General features: G+C 34.6%; 4 protein-coding genes across 4 annotated transcripts in view; 1 reads left to right on the plus strand and 3 right to left on the minus strand.

Moving 5' to 3' along the window:
- Positions 1-21,668, plus strand: part of LOC145684646 (protein DVR-1-like) — a 317,851-nt gene that overhangs the window by 193,751 nt on the left and 102,432 nt on the right. The window lies entirely within an intron of this gene.
- LOC145685063 (uncharacterized) lies at positions 8,199-9,032 on the minus strand. The gene has a single exon (XM_081757406.1). It carries the CDS (start codon positions 9,030-9,032, stop codon positions 8,199-8,201), a length of 834 nt encoding a protein of 277 aa, XP_081613532.1.
- Positions 9,079-10,386, minus strand: LOC145685064 (uncharacterized). Its single transcript, XM_081757407.1, has one exon. The coding sequence runs from the start codon at positions 10,384-10,386 to the stop codon at positions 9,079-9,081; it is 1,308 nt and encodes a 435-aa protein (XP_081613533.1).
- Positions 10,516-12,870, minus strand: LOC145685065 (uncharacterized). The gene has a single exon (XM_081757409.1). The coding sequence runs from the start codon at positions 12,868-12,870 to the stop codon at positions 10,516-10,518; it is 2,355 nt and encodes a 784-aa protein (XP_081613535.1).

Below are 21,668 nucleotides of genomic sequence, written 5' to 3' on the forward strand. Positions count from 1 at the left end.
CGCGTCTGCCAAACATTATGCTCCTACTCCGAATCCTTTTCCAGCAAGGCGTTATGTGTACCACTACGTCATATTGAGTTACAAGCTCCCCTGCATATACAACCTTGGATTTCCCTTGTGCCATACCTCAAGGACGTATTTCTTGATATTAGTTACTCGCTTATCGCACGGAGTCACCTTGAAGATCTTTCTGTTAGACAATTATATAATCATTATCATGGCACCACAACTTCGGTTCCCCGTATTGTAGAACATTACCCAATGACACACTGGAAGAAAATCTGGGAAAACATTCATACTCCGGTATTGTCTCCTGCCATGCAATCTCTTTGGTACAGTGTTGTTCACAATATATATCCTACTAACGGGAGACTTTATGAATTGGGTATCTGTAATATTTCTTTCTGCGGTACTTGTTATGTTCTCGATACTCTCCAACACCGGCTCGAAAGTTGCCCACGAAACACAGCTATATGGTTTCATTATCAAAAAAATTATTGCCCGTATCTGCAGAACAACTCCTTCTAATATTCACTGTACGTCATTCATGCTGCTTCCGGATTATCAATTTTATCCCAGCACTAAACATAACGCAATTTTATGGATCACGTCCCAAACTATCGATATTCTTTTATGTAATGATTTTAATAATAATGTGACTTTGTATGTCAATCAATTATTGTTCCGTATGCAAACTCTAGCACTTTCAATTCGTAAACAAAAGTTTGCTAATTTTCTAGCAGCAATTTATTGATGTGTCTATTATACTTTTTTTTTTTTGTTGGTATACTTGGATGCTCACAGTACAATTTTCTTTGTTAATCCTTTCTGATGTAATTGGCTAAATAAGAGTACAATAAAGTATTAAAAAAAAATCGGTAGAGCGTAGACTTATGGATTCAAGGGTTACGAGTTCGAATCTAGCCTGAGTCAAAAGATTTTTTTCTGATATAATTCTTGAGATGGAAATGTTTCTCTCTTCACCTTTATCTCGTAATTCTGAATAGAGATGTTTGGATGTGAAAAAAAAGTATACTAGGATATAAGAAAAGAAAAATAAATTACATGATACCTTTTGCAATTTTTAACTATATTTTCACCTATCTAGGACGTTTCTAAAAAGTTCAGACTTCTAGACCTCATTTTCGCTCTCTTACGTGTCCTTTAACTAATTTCTACAATTACTTATTGAGTCTAATTTACTTATAATTACTTATTGAGTAATTATACATATATTACAGATGTCTTATCTCTTTCTCTTTTCTCTACATCATGTCTTGAGATGAATGTTTTGACAATAGGTTACAGACACGATTTTACAAAATAATTCGATCAGCGATATCAGTGATACATATTGTGGTGTTTAACTTAACATATAAAACAATAAATAGATAAACTGAGAATACGAATCTTTTCGTGCACTGATGCTTCAAATTTGTGTCTTTACTCCCTATACCTATGTTAATTCCCTAGTCAAAATAAAAACTCTTCAAAATTAATCAAAAATTCTTATACAACCATCCCTTCCTTGGAGTACTGCGCGGTCACATACCCGTCACTGCGATGTAAAGGCACTTATGGCGACGAGGATACATAATAAACTTTGTTCCCTCGAGAACAGTACATTCATTTCACGTGTATACCACGAGAAAAAGTTTGGTTTGTGTAACGTGATATTTTTTCAATATTGGAACCAGAAGTGGTAGTAGATTTCTGTGATATGGTCGGATGAGTCATCCTTCACCCTATTCCCAACCACGGGCCGTGTTTATGAGTGGAGAACGCCCAGAGAAGCTTATGATCTGCAGTGTCTCCGCCCAACTGTGAAACATGGCGACGGCTCGGTGATGCTGTGGGCCGCCATATCATGGTTTTCATTGGGTCCTGTGGTCACACTTAGCGGACGAATCACTGCCAACGATTATGTCGCAATTTTAGAAGACCACTTGCATCCTACAGTCCGGATGTTGTTCCCGGACAATGACGCCATCTTTCAGGATGATAATGCACCCATTCACACAGCTGTCGTTGTTGCAGCGTGGTTTGAGGAACATCGGGATGAAGTTCAGCACCTCCCCTGGCCCCCCAATCTCCAGATCTCAACATAATTGAACATCTGTGGTCCGTCTTGGAAACACGACTCCGGCGACGATTTCCACCTCCATCCTCTCTCACAGAACTGGCCGATGCTCTGCACTTGGAATGGTGTAAAATTCCATTTGCTACCATTCACGACCTCTATGCCTCCATCCCACGTCGCATCAAGGCTGTACTGAAGGCGAAAGGTGGCCCGATACCCTATTAATCTGGTAAGTTGCAATTTCGTTCAGGTGTTTCCATTTTTCTGATCACCATCTGTACATGGTTATGCTCTTTATGTATTTATCCTATCACCTACAGCAACATTAGATGATTGTTTTTGGAACCTTGCGCGTGATGCACTTGCAAATGTAAAAGTATCCTTTTCTGAAAATTTAAATGAACCTATAACATGCATTGTATATGCACAGTTTGATTGTCTTATTCAAATCGACAAAGAACGAAATATATAAGTCGATAATATTTTTAAAATTATCAGTTTTGTATAAGAAGATAATCTGTTTTGTTCTAAGCAATAAATTTGCATGGTGTCTTACTGGTACAAACTGTGCTAGATAATTTACATTGTAATATACTGACTGATTATTAAAAAGAGTCGCAAGGTATGATACCATGAAGTGTTTCAAAAGTATTTTCATGACGTTAGTACCATTTCTAATTTACCAACGTCAATTGGTAAAGTTGTACAAGTATTCGTCAATAGTATTTTTAACACATTATTACATAAGAATGTGGAATATACGCCACTTTGACTTTCAACATATACGCGTGTATGCAAAAAGTGATATTTCAAAAACGAAACTGATGTGCACCGATGATATATTAAAAGTGTTACTTTGTCATAAACTCACTGGTACAAATGTGAATGGAATTTATGTAATCAACAGAATACTTAAAAGTGTTACAACCAACTGCTGAACTCACCATAAACTTGGATAGTTCAAATTCTACCGGATCACATTGGGTATGTGTACTCATTGATAAAAATCAACTTTAGCATGATCCGAAACAATTTTGTCCTGAATTTGCAAAAGAAATGATCCTACTTAAAATTCCAAAATAAATAAAAACTTTTTATTAAAAAACTGTAAAATATATTTTACAAATAGTGGCGCATGTCAAAATGAAAATTCAATCTTGTATATATTTTTATATTATAGTTTCTTCATAGTATTGCAGTGAAAAAAGTTTAGAGGTATATTAAACTTATTCAAGAAGTATAATCTTAAACAAAATGATAAAATTGTATTTAACCATGTAAACAATATATTAGAAAAGTAAAAAACAAGTAGATTAGATTAATAAAGTTGTTTTTTATTTACAATTTTAAATCTTGTGTTTCTATTTACAAAAAAAAAAAAAAAACTTAGAAATGAAAAGTGTTACACGTATGCAAATGCAGCAGTTAAAGCTGTTGATCTTTCATGTTTTCATAAAATATCATACTTGTACATTAAGAAATACTGATTTTTTAAAACATTATTATTTGTAATAGTATGAAAACGATAGAAATCATTAAATACGTTTGAATGGAATGTGTTTAATGGTGGACAATGTTTACTTTCCAAACCAATAATATCATCTAATACAAAAATTGTTTTAGTGCAAAGTTATTTTTCTACGCCTTTACAATAGAAGGTTGCATATTGTTTACATAATTGATAAACGAGGTTACGTATCTGATACATTATAATCGCATTTGTTATATCAAGTTAATCCATCTGAATTAATTCTTAACCATTCAATTTATTTTTGACATTCTAATAATATTAGGATATATTCTATTGTTGATTTTATTAAACAATGCAAATTTACTGTATCATCGCATCCACTTAAACAAAAGTCAAGAATGATAGATTCTTTATCTGAAAATTTAATTCCTTGAATATTAATGATGTACTGATTCACATATGGTGAAATTTCATGTTTTCGTTGCAACAAAACGGAATAATTCGTCCAACAAATTCTATGCTCTTTAATAACACAATAGTTTCATATATAAAGTTTGAACCTGAGATTTCACTATGTTCTTCATCAAACAATTCAAATAATTCAACAAGAGTTTTCTCATTATATAAATGCTGCACTCAGGGACGTACGGAAGGGGGGGGGACACGGGGGTCCGGACCCCCCCCCGAAATTTCGACTTTTTAAAAATTTAGCCTAATTTTAGGGGCAATTTTAGCAATTTTAATATAAAATAGCTTCATATTTAGTTTGAACCCCCCCCGAAATAAATTCCTGGGTACGCTACTGGCTGCACTTATAAATGTCAATGTTCTCAGGATTCACCAGCAATGGATTAAAGCATAAGTATACATTTATTGTTTTTAGAACACAATTTGCACTAATATTATCTTCACTATACAATATATAAATACATAAACTATTATCGCAAAATATTTTGTATACTACGTTTTGAAAACAATACTTCATTGAATATCACTGTGAGTGTCTGTGTATGGACCATTTATGTTCTTTTCTAAAAAGATATTCACCTAATCTTCATACAACTTTTCCAATGGGGAAGAGTTTATACGCAATAATTCATTCATACACTTCTTCATTAATTGCATGCGTGTCTACATAAATGACAAAAATTTCTTCTGCAACACCAAATCGCATCAATTATGACTATGCACTACTCGGCAGCTTATCATAATCGTATAATTCACGCATGTGTGCCCACTTTAAACTTTCGGGTTTATAACACCCATCACACAATTAACAATAATTAGACTGCATTTTTTAATACATTGCACATTGTACGTCAACGTTCTTATTTGTGCATTCACATATATGGGAAATTATTGCCGGTACAGTACATTTCGGTACCGCAGAGACTGTAGGTAATACTACACCGACGTTTTCTTCGTCTTCATCTTCAGACAAATCAAATTCGTCGCTTTCATCTTCTGAAGATGTGCATGAGTATATATCCACGTTTGCTTCGTACCTTTCTAATTGCGTTTCATAAAATGTTGAATCCTGAGAGTCTGTATTATCTTGTAATTTTGCTTTCTTTTAACATGGACCATCATTCTCTAGTATATAAAGACAAGTTCAAATGACGTCACGAGCTCACGATTCCGTTTGCGCTTGGCCGACAATTGATATTTTCCTTCCGCGCACCCTTGCCCTGCGCCACATGTCCGGTTTACAGACCTTTTCAAAAGAAACGACGCCAGACAGACGTATATTTTGTTATTTCCTCCAGTTCCTTTCTTTTGCACGCAATAACTTCATTATCCTGCATATCTTTACCGTTTGTGTAGATTTACTGTTAACAATCCCGCTAAAACGCGCACGTGAAGTTGCACTTTGACGCGAGCGTCATGAGGGTATGCGACACACAACAGAGTTAATCAGTCTGCGACCTATTGCACACGTGATAACATTAGTAGAGGTTAGCTGCAATGGTGTACAGTTTACGTTTAAGCGGTAGTATTTTACACGTGTCAAGGTAATATGTATACTAAAATGATATTTCTAATATGTAATAATCATGGCTATAGAAATCAATAAGAAATACTATGTAGTGTGTAGAAATGTACTTGTGTGTACGTACATAAAACTTGACATCATTCTTTCAACTGTGTATGTGCATTTTGCTAGAGCTACGATAAGTATCATAAAATAAATAAATAAATTATTATTTTTCAATGATTTTTCGTTACTTTTAACTTAGAATTTTATTTTATCGCGTTCATTTAAAACTATACCGTGAGTTGAGTTGATTTTGAGTTTAACGTCCCATTCAGCAGCGAGGCTATATCAGACGTGGACCTACGGATTAACGTGGAATCTGAACCATATGAGCTCCCGCCGGGAATCGAACCCGGCTCTCCCACGCCAAAGGCGCGTACGCTAACCGCTTAGCCACGGAGGAGCTCAACTATACCGTGAAATGCACATATTCCTAAGGTTTCAAAAAATCTACTTCATATTGCTTTTGAAAATTCAAGTTTTTTTTTTTCTACGGGAGATACAGTGTTAAAACTACAAAATGTTTGTTTCGTCTTTTACTATTTAAAAGATTTCTTTCCTTACTTTCTATGCCTACTAATTTAGATGTTACAGGCAAAAGTCTGATTTCGCACCCAGCCATGATACCTGTCTTTTAAAAAATGTTCAAAAACGACAAACAAAGTGTGTTCTATAAAGTTCTCCACAATTCTGTACTCCGATTCATCGTCAACCACATTGTTTAGCTTTCAGAAGCAACAGAAGTCAGGGGTGCCCATAAGGGGGGGCTATGACGCAAACTGCGTCATTGAAATATTTGGGGGGGGTTAAAATCTATATAAATATGTTTGATGAGGGGGGTAAAATTACTCGAAAAGAAGATTTTTTCATGGAAGAACACCTACGGATAGACAATTGGGGGGGGTGCGTCATAGACATAAGGGGGGGTGGGCACCACTGCAGAAGTGATGTCTTGTCTTTGACTAGAAATACGTACCGATCTACTAACTCCTCGAAAAAAGTAAATTTGCACAAAATATTTAATAAAATTGTCTTCTTATAGGTTTGTTCACCTCAGAAACTCATTTGTGATGTCGGATTTTAATGCACAACACCTAGTTCCCCCAGTAACCGGTTGTAACCGAGTTTTTGCAGGTTTTCTACCGAAAATATTATGTTAAGGCAACTTTTATTATGAATCTAAGAAAATATTATACTGAGAAAGCCATTTTGTAAATTTCAATTCATTTGCATTCATATTTTCCCAAATACAAGGAGAAACATCAAATAGTCGGTGATGTTCATTGTGTGGTCCCTCTGCGCGTGACAAGTACTTCCACACCAAAATCTGCTACAGTCGTATGTTGAAAACAGTTTTCATTTGCTGGTATTAAAGACTTGCGTTCGATCTTGGCCAGAAAGCGAGTACCACACTTCCCTCCCTCCCTTGAGTGAAAACCCGTGTTTAATTCGATTGGAATTTGCGTTCGATTCTGCTCGGAAGCAATGTAAACTTTTCCTGTTAGTTGCTAAAGCCCCGCTTTCTCTTCCTTATATGCTTTCATTTGGTTCGCATCCCACATTAAGCTGTAGGTCTACGTCTTATATATTTAACTGTACGAAACGGACGCTAAACCTCAAATCTAGACAAAAGTTTCTACTGCTCGTACTCAGAATTAGTGTAATGCTTTCCGGTTATGCATTTATTAATACTAAGAAATTGTATTTCTTGAAGCAAAAGTACGCACAATATTCATATATTAATAATAGCGTATTTCCATAAAGAGCCATAAGACCAATTGAATGCTACGTTTCTAACTTCATCAGAAAACACGCTCCAAGCACTCTCTATGTTCTAAGTATACATAAAAATATAGAGGTATACTAATTTTCTGTTTCTCAAATGTGCAAAATTCGGCCATGTTTAAATTTGCACTTGCTCATTCTTTGCTTGCAAGATGTGTTCGTGGACTGTATTATTTTGAACACAAAGTTTGTTGTACAATATACTATTTATTATATTGTAAACACACAACTAAATACAGTAATTGCTATGCATAAGCAACTACACACTATGCAGTCACACACGCCACGTTGACACTTATAAAGCACTATCAATTCTCCAGTGTTGCCAAATACAAAACAAAAGAATAATGAAATGCGGCCGAACATACCGCCCACCTTGAAATATCATTTCAACACTACATATAATTCTACACATTACTCTACACTACACATTCTACATATTATTCTTCATTAAATGGAAGAGGAGAAATTTTTACAATTGGTCGTTTGAAGATACCTTTGCTAGTTTTAATAGTAACAGTTCTAACAATATTATCTACACCAGGATGAACAGCAACTACTCTTGCTAAATTCCAATGTTGAGGAGATGTCTTATCTTCCTTCACTAACACTAAATCATTGACCTTGATATTAGCATGTTTACACCACCACTTTGGCCTTTGTTGCAGCCGAGACAAATATTCTGTTTGCCAACGGTTCCACAAATGTTGGACCAATCTTTGAGTTAATTGCCAGCGTGACAAATGATTGATTTTTAATTCACACAAATTTGGTTCAGGTATTGCTACTAATGCATCGTGAATTAAAAAATGACCAGGAGTCAATACCTAATAGTCATTAGGATCAGAAGATAGAGCAGTTAATGGTCTAGAATTTAAACAGGCTTCAATCTGACACAAAACTGTATACATTTCTTCAAATGTGAGTATAGTGTTACCAACTACACGTCTCAAGTGGTACTTCACAGACTTTACACCAGCTTCCCATATGCCTCCAAAGTGAGGTGAGGATGGTGGATTAAAATGCCAATTTATAGATTGCATACTGAGGTAATTACATACAGACTCTTTTGAATCACCATTCGTTACAAGTTTCAGTAAGGATTTTAATTCTCTGTTTGCACCTATGAAATTTGAACCACAATCACTGTAAATATCAGTAGGTTTTCCCTTTCTAGCTATAAAACGTTTCAAAGCTGCAATAAATGACTCTGTTGAAGCATCACTTACCAATTCTAAATGGATTGCTTTGACACTGAAACAAATGAAGAGTGCTACATATCCTTTGAACAATTTTGAATTTCGACTTTTCATATTTTTTAACATTAGTGGACCTGCATAATCTAAACCGCAATGCAAAAATGGACGAGTTGGCGTTACTCTACCAACAGGAAGTTGACCCATTAATTGAGAGGCTGTTACACCTGACTGTTTCTGACATGTTACACAACTTTTTACAATCTTCTTTACAAAGTCACGACCACCAATAATCCAAAACTTTTGTTGCAAAACAGATAAAAGTAACTGTGAACCTGCATGAAGATGCTTTATATGTTCAGATTTTACAAGAAGTTCTGTAATTCTAGCATGTTTTGGAAGTAAGATAGGATATTTGAAATCATATGTTACATTAGCATTTTGCAAGCGACCTCCAACTCTCATGACATCATTTTCATCAAGAAATGGATTTAAACACAATAGTTTGCTATTATAAGGCAAAGGTTTTTTTCATACGTAAGTATTTTATCTCAAGTGGATATTCTGATTCTTGAGCTTGTTTTATCCAATGCATTAATGCATTTGACAACTCCTTTGTAGTTAATGGTCCACTACATCTTAACTCCTGTTTACTTTTGCTATTCCTAATAAATCTTTTACACCAAGCAGTAACACGAACTAACCTAGATAATGATGAAAATTTATCTACTATTGTACAGTCAACCTTAATGTGCATGTTAACAGTTGAAGTCTTTTGCTCACATTGAACAGAATCTAGATTTTTGCCATTAATATTTACAATAGGTAACTCTGATTCCATCAACCACTTTGGCCCATTCCACCATAGTGAATAAGACTCTAATTGTGACGGATTCAAACCACGAGAACTACAATCAGCTGGGTTGTCTTTGCTCGATGTGTGCGCCCATTTAATAAAAATTGATTGTTGGATCTCAGATACCCGGTTAGCCACAAATGTTTTCCATTTACTCGGACATGAAGAAAGCCATGCTAACACAATAGTAGAATCTGTGTAACAGACAACCTGTTCAAACTTGATTAGCATTGCCTTAATGACCGTATTGACTAATCTACATAACAATACTGCAGCACACAATTCTAACCTAGGTATTGATATTTGCTTTATAGGGGCAACTTTGGTCTTTGCAGCAATTAGGTATACTTGCACATTTCCAGATGTATCTATACAACGTACATATGCTACTGCAGCATACGCCTTTTCACTAGCATCTGAGAACCCAATTAGATCATATTTCACAATATTTTCAGAAGAAATACACCTTTTGATCTTAATCTGTCTCAACAATGGCAATTCTTGACAATATACTTCCCACGAGCGAGCAATATCATTCGGAAGTACGTCATCCCATTCAATTTTCAATTTCCATAATGATTGTAGCAACAATTTTGCAACAATGGATACTGGAGATAACCAACCAAGCGGATCATACAATTTTGCAATATCAGCTAGTAACATTCGTTTTGTCATTACTGACTTAGAAGTGGGAACAACAATAGAAAATGAAAATGAATCACTTGATGGATTCCACTGCATACCTAAAGCTTTTACATTCTCATTTTCATTAAAACAAATTAACGATTGAGTTTCTCTTAAGTGAGAAGGTATACTATTTAACACATTCATGTCGTTAGTAGACCATTTTCTTAATTCGAAACCACCTTTGTGTAATAATGCTGTTAATTCTGAGTACAATACCATTGCCTCACTACTATCAGCTGCACCTGAAACTAAATTATCAACAAAGAAATCATTCATGACTAATTCTGCAGCTCTGGGATAACAATGACCTTCATCTACAGCTAACTGTTGCAAACACTTTACAGCCAGATATGGAGCCGAACTGGTTCCATAAGTAACAGTTAACAATCTAAAATCACTAATAGGTTAGTCAACTGTTTCTCTCCACACTATTCTCTGGTAATCAGAATCAGTTTGATCTACCTTAACTTGTCTGTACATTTTTGCTATATCAGCACACAATGCAATTGGATGAGTTCTGAACCTTAATATTAATGGGATAATATCATCTTGTAATTTTGGACCTACCATTAAGTTGTCATTGAGAGATACTCCACTGCTAGTTTTAGCACTACCATCAAATACAACCCGCAATTTAGTGGTAGAACTACTTTCATTTAAGACACAATGATGCGGCAGATAATAAGATTCAGATACAAGCTTATCAAGTTCTACATCAGGAATTTTTTCCATGTGACCTAAGTCTAAGTACTCCTTCATGAAATCACAATATTGTTTACATAAATCAGGATCTTTCTGTAACTTACGTTCCATCTGGCATAATCGCTTTACTGCTGTGTCCCGTGATACACCTAGAGGCTCAACATTTTCTTTAAAAGGCAATTTTACAATATATTTACCATCAACATCACGTTTGTAAGTTTCAGCAAAATACTGCTCACATTTTTGCTCTTCAACGGATAAATGTTGTACAGTTGGCAACTCCTCTACTTCCCAGAATCTTTGCAATGTTTTATTGAGATCAACAGATACAAAATATGACTGAACACTTGATGTGTTATTCGTTAAATTAATCTGACCACACAATACCCAACCTAACACCGTTTCAATGGCAGACGGAGCTCCATTCGTACCTACGTGTCTCCCACTGAGCAACAATAATGGGAAAATATCAGCACCTAACAACACATCAATAGGGCCGCTTTTATTAAACTGTGGATCAGCTAAGTTTACTTGTCTCACAATTTCCCAATTACCTATATTTTGAATAGTTACTCTGGGTAAGTTACTTGTGATTCTTGGGACTACTATTGCTTTAGTATGAATATTATTATTACTGTACAATGACTGAAAACACAAATCAACTATTGCATGAGAATTTCCAACGTTAGAACCAGTAACACCTGATATGCTCATGTTTATTTTCTCTTTGTTTATGCGTAATTTCTGGACGCAGCGTTCAGTTACAAACGATAATTCACTACCACAGTCGATAAGTGCACGAAATTGTATCAACTTATTTGCATTATCTTTGATATTTATGACAGCGGTGGACAACAACACCTGAGGAATTAGTTTTTGATTTATAGAATGAGAACAATTTACTTGATCTACGTTATCCTTCTTTTCAAAATGCAATAAAGTATGATGTTTTTTGTTGCAAGTGTGGCAACCCTGCTTCACATTACACTTATTTACGGAACAATTTAAGGTCAAACAATTGAAACAAAGCGAATTCTTTTTCACAAAACTATGCCTATCATTCACTGACATATTTATGAACTTTTGACACTTATATAGCTTGTGGTTATTTTTACACATGATACATGACACAATTGGACTTGAATGATGCACTAACGTGTTGCTTTTTTTGTTTGTTTTTAAAGCAGACGTGTCTGCCGGTGACCTTGCACTCACTGCAGCTAACGCTTTGGCACGTTGTAATATGAACTCTTTCAGCTGGTCGAAAGTTGGTTGTTCGTTTTTCTTCAATGAAAGCTCCCATTGTTTTCTGGTGTTCTTATCTAGCTTCTCACCCACATGGTAAATTAAAATCACATCCCAGTGTTCCACTGGAAGACCCAAGGATTTAAGTTCACACACACACTGAACACTATTGTCAACCAATCTTCGTAACTCACCTGATGACTCATTCTTCACAGCTGGTTGAGTAATCAACTTGCTCAAAATATGATTTGCTAGCTCTCTCACATCTTCATATCTTGATTTAAGTAACTCCCATGCTACTTTATAGTTATCATCAGATATGGAAATAGACTGCAACAATACAGCAGGTTCTCCTGATACAGCTGTCTTCAAATACTGCAACTTTTGAGCATTTCCTAACCGATTGTTATTATGAACAGCAGCAACAAATAAGTCACGAAACGATAGCCAATCTTGCACTCTACCACAAAATGTAGGAAGTTCTAAGTCTGGCAACTTCACATCTGTGCATTGTTTATTAGATGTATTTACCTGTTCAGTATTAGGTGACTGCATATTGTACAAAATTTCTAAGATAGAGTCCAACTTATTTTGCACTTCATTAAATTCTCCGTCATATGTTGCAAACTCACTTTCACCACCCACAGAAATGAACTTTGTAATGAGCTCTGTGCAATCGCCATGTAATTGCGTAGCACGTTCAATGTACAGCTTAATACTGAAGTTAGGCTTGTCTTTATTCTCGTTCACTTTATGTATTAACCTTGTCACTTCACGTTTCAAGACAGTTTTCTTACCTATGAGTTCTTCCATTGTTATAATTCTGCACCACTTTGACAATGCACTACAAAATGAAGATACTGCGCCACAAGTTCGCAAACCACGCACATGCACAACTGGAACAAAATCCGGTCGGTAAGGACCACTTTATGTTCGTGGACTGTATTATTTTGAACACAAAGTTTGTTGTACAATATACTATTTATTATATTGTAAACACACAACTAAATACAGTAATTGCTATGCATAAGCAACTACACACTATGCAGTCACACACGCCACGTTGACACTTATAAAGCACTATCAATTCTCCAGTGTTGCCAAATACAAAACAAAAGAATAATGAAATGCGGCCGAACAAGATGTTAGCGGCCGCAGCGTGTGAAGCTCGTTGCTATGCGAGAAGTACAGCGTGTCCGTTCTATTCAATCAGAATTCATCTCCCGTGAGGTGTGTTGCGTTATCTGGGTCATCACAGCATCTAGCAGCACCATCGGAAATAGTTTACAGTAAGCAACATGTTATGAGCAAGATGTCGCGGATTCTCCGTAAATAAACAATTGTTCCTACTCCGTTTGAGTGTTCAAGGGGTAAAAGTGGATCTGAAAAGGGGGGGACGGTAGGTAGTGGCATGACGTCACGCCGTTCCCTCTGCCTATCTTTGCCCATTGTAATCTTTTAGGAACCTGGGGGGACGCCATAATATATTTTCCAGGTGGGGGGGACGCATAGCCCTGGGTTTGTGCACCTCTCGCATTCCATTCTCCTAGGCCGAAATTCCCAGTTAATTCTCTTCTTTGCCTTCGTCGACTACTGCGTTCAGTCACCCATGATGATTAAATTGTTCTGGTCTTCAACTTTCATCAATAATTCTTCTATTTGCTCATAGGTTTCTTCTACTTCCTCATCTGTGCAGCTTAAAGTGGGCATATATACTCGGATTATCGTCATATTCCTCGATTCGGTTGATCTTTTATATATATAAAGAACTTTGCGCTGAGATACTGGGTGCCCGTATGTTGCAGTTGAGCGGTATGAAGGTGTTAGGCTCACAATCAAGAGGCAAAACCCACCGTGGTTTCGAGTTCCTCTCTATAGCATGGAATTTTATATGTCCTCCGAGATTCTGTGTTTCTGTTCCTATCGTTTAAAGCGTTAAGTAGTTAAGGTTACTTAAAAGACCATGAACGCAAATGTTTCTGTCATATTGGATTAATCAGAGAACCTGATAAGATTACTTATAAGGCCATGGAGACGAATGTTTCTGCCGTATTCGATTAAGTAGATAAGTTAATATGATTACTTCAAAGACCATAGAGACAAATGTATCTATCATATTGGATTAATAAGACAAGTTAATAAGATTACTTAGAAGACCGTGGAAACAAACGTCCCTGTCGTATTGGATTAAGTAAAGAAGTTAAGAATATTACTTAGAAGTTAATGAAGACAAATGTCCCTGTAGTATTGTAGAATATTACTTAGAAGAAAATGGAGACAAATGCCTCTGTAATATTGGATTAAATAGTGAAGTTAAGAATATTACTTGAAAGACAATGGAGACAAATGTCCCTGTAGTATTGGATTAAGCAAAGAAGTTAAGAATATTACTTAGAAGTTAATGAAGACAAATGTCCCTGTAGTATTGAAGAATATTACTTAGAAGAAAATGGAGACAAATGCCTCTGTAATATTGGATTAAATAGTGAAGTTAAGAATATTACTTGAAAGACAATGGAGACAAATGTCCCTGTAGTATTGGATTAAGCAAAGAAGTTAAGAATATTACTTAGAAGACCACGGAGAGAAATTTTCCTGTACTATTGGATTAAGTAGGGAAGTTAAAAAGATTACCTAGAAGGTCATAAGGACAAATGACCGTGTCGTATTGAACTAAGTAGAAAAGTTAATAAGATTGCTTATAAGACCACGGAGATAATTGTCCCGTTTTCGAGGATTTTTTTTAAATGGTTAGTGTTCTTGCCTTTTGTGCATGGGGTTCCAGATTCTATTCCCCTTCAAAGAGCATTGACATTTGAAGGCATTATGGAAGTTTGGATCCAACTTAAACTGTAGGCCCATATTCCAAATAGCCTCGATATTGAAAAAGGGTGCTAAACTCCAATTAATCAGTTATTATCTCAAAGGCTGACTCGAGGTGAGCAATCTTCTAAAGCCATCACTGCAAACCAACACTGTAGATATATGTCTTTTTTGTGCGTGGTCATATGTTCAGTACAAGTTAGAAACCTCAGAAATACATTCCCAAACAACAAATAACCAACAGTCTATAGTAATTGTACTTACTTCTTTTTTCAATTATCCTGCCAGCTCTGTATTGAAACTGATTTGAAAGAGAAAATTCCTCAACAGGAAAGTTCGGATCAGCAAGTATTTATTCTTAACTTAACAAATATTTACTTAGTTAATAAAATTATGCAATAGTAATGTTTAAACTCAGGTTTAAGAAGAAATTTTATGTGCTTTTAAAAAGAACGATACTATAAGATGATCCATTAACTGGGCAGCACACTTTTCACTATTATTATTATTGCTTTGCTGACCGTTTTTAAACACCTTGTTTACTTCTTAGATACCTAAGTATCTTCGTATTTTCCAGAGCCTGATATCTTCAACGCATGAATTGTTTATGGATTGCGAGCCAAAGAATAGTCACTAAATTAAATAGTAAATATACGTAGCAAATTTTCTTTATGGGCTGTATTTTACGCTGGATTGTAAAGTCAACTTATTATCAAATTTTTGTTGTTCCAATTATCAAATAAGGACGATATTCATATTACGATAGAAATTTAATCATAATGTCACCTTTTTAATTATCGTGTCGTTACTCGGTAGCGATTTCTCGAAGTTCTACCAATACTCAAGACAAATAAATCAGAAACTTCAAGGTTTTTCCTTTCCATATACGAAACCTATGTTTATAGTACATTTCACTTGTTGTTCGATAAAATATAAGACGAGCAGTGGAACACTTGCTTCGTTTATAGATTCAATCTTTCAAAATGTTAGCAAAATGAAAAGACTAGTTTATTTCCATCAAATAACGTCTCTGTAGTGCTTCTTTGGAAGTGTCTAGCTTTTTTGAGAAACAGGCTTGATTTGCAATTGTTTTGGTATTATATGAATACACTTGATGTGAAATTATGTTGGTCATTTCATATTTGTACACTTTTTGTACACTTGTACACTTGTTTACGAACAAATTCCATTTTAAATAAATTTGTTCTCTCCCTCAACCCTTTGCTGCAATAATACTTTATGTAGTTGCATGGCCGGATTAAAGGGGGCTTAGGAGGGATATACTGCTGGACATCGAGATGGACAGAGGCCTCCACTCTGATCAAAATCTTAACTGGCTATCTAGAAAGAATTAAGAAGATACAATCATCATTATAAAATAAAATATGACCAAAAATATGAAACATATTCCCTTAACTTTCCCATTTTACTTTCACAAAAATGTATTAGGTTATAACGCTATCTGGTTCTTAAACTTTAATATTGAGCCACAAACCCACAAATTACCCTTTTTCGCACACACTGTTTAATTATAATCGAGAAGCGTATACAACTCACTTTCTATACAAATTTTCAAGATGTCTGCTTCACCTACTCAATAATTCTATTTAATCTCTGTTGTCATGACGACATCAAAATTAAATTACATAAAAAACATTTGAACATTTTTTATATATTAACATTATAAATATATTATTTATTTGTCTTTCTCTTCTTCTATTAGCAGAATCTGCCTAATATATATTTCAAATACATTATGACCCAAAATTACGAGTAAATAATAGTTGTTACGAGGAAAATATACAACATACTGTTGTATATTATAGCCCCGGGCCTCTAGTTGGGTTAATCCAACCCTGTGTATTTGTAATAAACATAAAACCCAAAACTTTCAAATTCACAGAGAAAATAACATATGAATTGTCGTACTAAGATTTTTTCTTTCTCTTGTTTTACAAGAAGATATAAGACTTATTGATTTCATAGTTTATTACCTTATACATGATTAAAATATTCAAAAAGAGTTTGAGACGTTTTAGTTTATATTTAAGATTGAATTATAGAACATAAAAACATTAGACTTAATTGCTTCGATAATTGAGTATATAGAATGTTACTATATTATGTGACTTTCAACAGGCATGTATATATATATATATATATATATATATATATATATATATATATATATATATATATATATATTGATTCTTAAATCTGGAACGCTAACAACTACTGTATCTACATGAAACATTGGTCGTTGGTGGACTATACGAATTTACTTTCTAGTTGTACTTATTGAGTGGTTGAGAATCATCTTTAAAAAAATTATAGATCCACAAAATACTTTACGTGAATTATCCATTTAAATTTAAAGAAATAAATCCCTCATTATTAGCGATTGACGAAAACAACTAAAATTTACACTAAAGATCAGATATATCAATCAATAAATCTCGTGAGCTGACCAAAGTGATATACATGAGAATGAAACCTCACGAGAAGTTTTCTAGAAAATGCGGGGAAAAAAATTCATTTCATAGGGAATCTAAAATTTGTTGTAGGTATCATACTACTTATTGAGGTGAATATTTTTTCTCGCCCTCAGTTTTCAAGATATAAAACTAAAATTTTGCACAGGTATTACATACATTGCGTAGTAACTTTCAGGAGATTTTGAGGTACAAGCGTTCACACTGCGCGTGCCCAGAGGGGCCCAAAATTTGAAAACGGGACTTTTCTAGAAACTCCCCATTTTATGGAATTTTCTGTTCTGCGGTACATGGTACCGACATGCGAATGGTATCATTCCAAAGGTTGATTCATTCCAAAGAAACTAGGCAATCCATGTTCCTATAATAAATAGTCTTTATGCTGAAGCTGATTGAATAAAAACTTACTGAAAATGTATTATCCAGGGAAAATTGGTAAATCGAGTAGAACATCAAGACTATTTTTCCTCGCACCATTTCTCTACCTCATTTTCTTCATAATGAAGCAAGGTTTTTTTCGTACAGTTCGAATCACAGAAAATGTTACAAAACGTTTAAGTCAAACTTAGGGACAAACTCTTGCGCCGTGTGCTTATGCATTCCAAAATACACTTCTCATCGACTAGTTACTTCCAGTATTCAACCCAACTCACCCCCTCCTCCACCTCTCCTTGTCTAGAGCGGTGTGTGACGTAATGTACTCTTTCCATTCAGACGGAAAAAAAAAAGAACCAGTTTACAAGGTTTATCGCTCTAAAACTGTCTCTTTCATTCGTTTGTTCTGAAATGCCTTTCTAGAGCTTGAATAAAACTAAACGTCACAAAATGTTCCAATAGCTTCATAAACACCCTTATTTGCATTCTTTCTCTTCTTCAAAGGCTGCATATGACATCAACCTAGGAAGATGCTCCTTGTGAATTCAATGGAAGTTGTTAATGGAATGTTAATTCAATGGAATGTTAATGTTAATGAAATGTTAATTCAATGGAAGTGGCAGTAGGTTTTGTGCTTCCCAAAGTCTGTAATGCGGGCACAGAGCTCTAAAAACTACTGACAGAAATGAGTGTTATTCATTTCGTGTCAGTAATTGCAAGCAAATGTTCCCGTTGTCGTCATTTGGGCAGGACAAAAGGGTGTAATTGCCTCCTCCCTTGAGCTTGACAAATACATATTCTTTGATCAAATGTTAGGTAATATAACAAAAAAAATCGATTCCAGCTCGCGCCAAGTAAACTTTGTGGTGGACAAACACCATCAGCGTAGGTTCTCTCGTTTCCTACCACTTTTCCATTCCACCATTTCCTTCATTGTTATCGTCACCGTCTCCTTTATCCTATCCCGCATAATTGTGGGACGGAAAACTTAAGTCTACAAAATGCCTCAAAACCCCCAAAATTTAAAAGAGATATAGACCTTACATGGAACTCAAACGCATATATTCCATTATTAGTAGTTTAATTTATCAACTTTACTTGAAGGACCTGTGCCGTAATGCAACGCACAAGATTGCCAACCGCCAGACTTGTGCTGCAGTCCGTCCTTTCAATTACTTTTCTTCATGAAATGCTATTGTCTAGGTAATTATTCTTGTAACCTTATTACTGCTTTACTATTATTAATAACGAAAATCATATCACGTTTATTCCAAAGTAAATAATAATATCTAGTATTACTTTGCCAGGTGATGCTGAGTCGAGAAGTCTTATTAGCATACGAGAAATTAAGGATTCGAAATGTACTCCGATATTAGAGAAATGACACATGTCTTTATTATTTGAATTTTCAAATAAATAAATAACTCCGTGCTTTTTAGATTCTGCACTTACATATGAAAATGGCGAAGATGATTATGTCTTGAAACTGTTTCCAATAAATAAGTCTAAATAAACAAAATAGAGACAAAAACACAAACAAAGAGGAAATTCTTCAAAGAAAGAAAAAAGAAAAGAAAAAAGAAAAAGGAAAGGCTAAGCCCAAATATTAAACCTCTGATAATACCACAATTTCAAGAGAAAAAATTCAGAAAAAGAAAGGACCTTACATTACAATGGCGTGTTTCCACTTCTATGAGCAACTGAAAACTACCTATGTTCGCCCATAAAATGTTACTGATTACAAAATTTACAATTATAATAATGCGTGTATAGTGTAACAACTCTCAATAAGTATAAAAATAAATAACTCGAAATACAATGAGAAAACACATAAGATCTGTTAACTTGCGAATTGAGAATCTATATATTAATAGCGGTGTCTGTGAACAAAAAAGCTTCAGATCCAAATTGAAAGTGGCTATGTTTGTTACTCGAAATCTCTTGAACCACCTGACCGGTCTCGATCAAATTTTTGACGTAGATGCAGTTCTGACCTGGAAGTGTTTTTAGCTAATCGCTTTGACGGTAGAACTTCGGGGCTGGGAGGAGAGGGAATTATATATATATATATATATATATATATATATATATAAAACAATAACTCTTGAACCAAACAACCAATCTCGATCAAATTTTCAACATAGATGAAGTTCGTACCTGGAAAGTTTATTTCATTTTGATGGTAGAACTAAGAGGAGGGTGGGAAGGAGGGTAAATATATAAAAATGAATAAAACTTAATAACTCTTGAACGCCCGACCGATCTCGATCAAACTTTTAACATAGATAAGGTTCGGACCTGGTATGTTTTCATCATTTTACTTTCACGGCACCATGTACGGGAGGGGGAAGGGGTTGACATATATGTAAAAAAAAAAAAAAGTGACTGTCTTTGTGAGTTCATCACGCTTAAACCATCGAACTGATCTTAATAAAATTATCAACATAGATGAGGTTCGGAATGGATTTTATCATATTCTTTTGACGGTAGAACTTAGAGCAGGAGGAGGAAACGGGAGAGATATATAAAAATAAATAAAACTTATAAACTCTTGAACCGCCTGAACGATCTCGATGAAATTTTCAACATAGATGACGTTCGAGCTTGTAAAGTCTTTTTAAATATTTTCGCTTTGACGGTAGTACCTAGGTTAGGGGGAGTGAATATTAATATATAAAAATTCAATCATTCAGACAACAATAGTGTTCTGCGCTTGCGCAGGACGTGTGGGTTTCCTGGTCACCATTTAATAGTGGCTTAACATAGTCATCAAATGCAACATATGTTCTTGAATAGTGAGTAGGGCTAAGGCAAGAGACCATTAACTTCTAGGCAGGCTTGTGAAAAAAAATGTCTGCCAAGAGGTGGAGCATGTATTTTTGTTAAAAATGAAATGGAAGTTAAAAGATGTATTAGGTTTGACAAATTTAATGAAGAAAAAGAGTTTAAATGTAGTATAATAGAGATACCTTCGCAAACAAATATACATTATTTATGTACACAGGACGTCGGAAAGTGATGCCTTAGTACATTTATCAGTAATATAGATGATGCACTGGTGTTTTATTGATCGTAAGAAGTATGTATCAATTACAGTGGGTGATCTGAATGTAAATTTTCTAAGTGCAACTTAATGAAGGTTTCGAATCTTTACTTCAAACATACAATTTTATTCCCACAATTAAATTACCAAAAATAATAGCACAAAAATATATATCGAATATTGACCAGATTTTGGAAAATCTATTAAACATAAATTGTAATTCACAAGCTATAAATACAGCCTTCTCAGATCATGGGTCAAATGTTGTTAAAAAAATTGGCGAAACATTTCAAACAATAGGGGAAAAAAATGAAATGCATTTAATAACAAAGTGTTATAGTTTAAATAATATTACTTGCCTTGCATATTTGCTTAGCTTCCAAATGTGGAATAATATTTATGAAGTAACCAACGTGAATAACGCGTATAAGATAATACATGATACTATGAATTAGTTTTCAAAGAGCACTTCAAATAAAAAAAAAATATATAATAGTTTCAAACCAAGCTATAAACAATTGAATTTCACGTGAAATCTTAAAAAACAAACATTAAATATACAACTTAATAAAATTAGAAAGCGTTATCCTACTAGGCTGAATGAGTTCAATTACAGATAACACAAAAATGATTATCAAAACGTTGAAGATACCCAAACAAAACTGAAGACCTGAATTGCAGAACATCCCAAGTCCACCGGAGTACTTTTGTGATTTTAGAAAAAAAGACAAAAATATTATACTTGGCATGCTATTCTGTTAGCTGAAATTATTTTATATTTTTTAAAAAAAGGTTATGATTTGGACATTCATGTCAACAGAGTAGTTGGTGAGGCCTTTAGGAATCGTGGTTTTGTGATGAGATTAGGAGGTGATTTT

This window comes from Thermobia domestica, chromosome 5 (assembly GCF_964235325.1).
Source record: "Thermobia domestica chromosome 5, izTheDome1.hap1.1, whole genome shotgun sequence".
NCBI lineage: Eukaryota > Metazoa > Arthropoda > Insecta > Zygentoma > Lepismatidae > Thermobia > Thermobia domestica.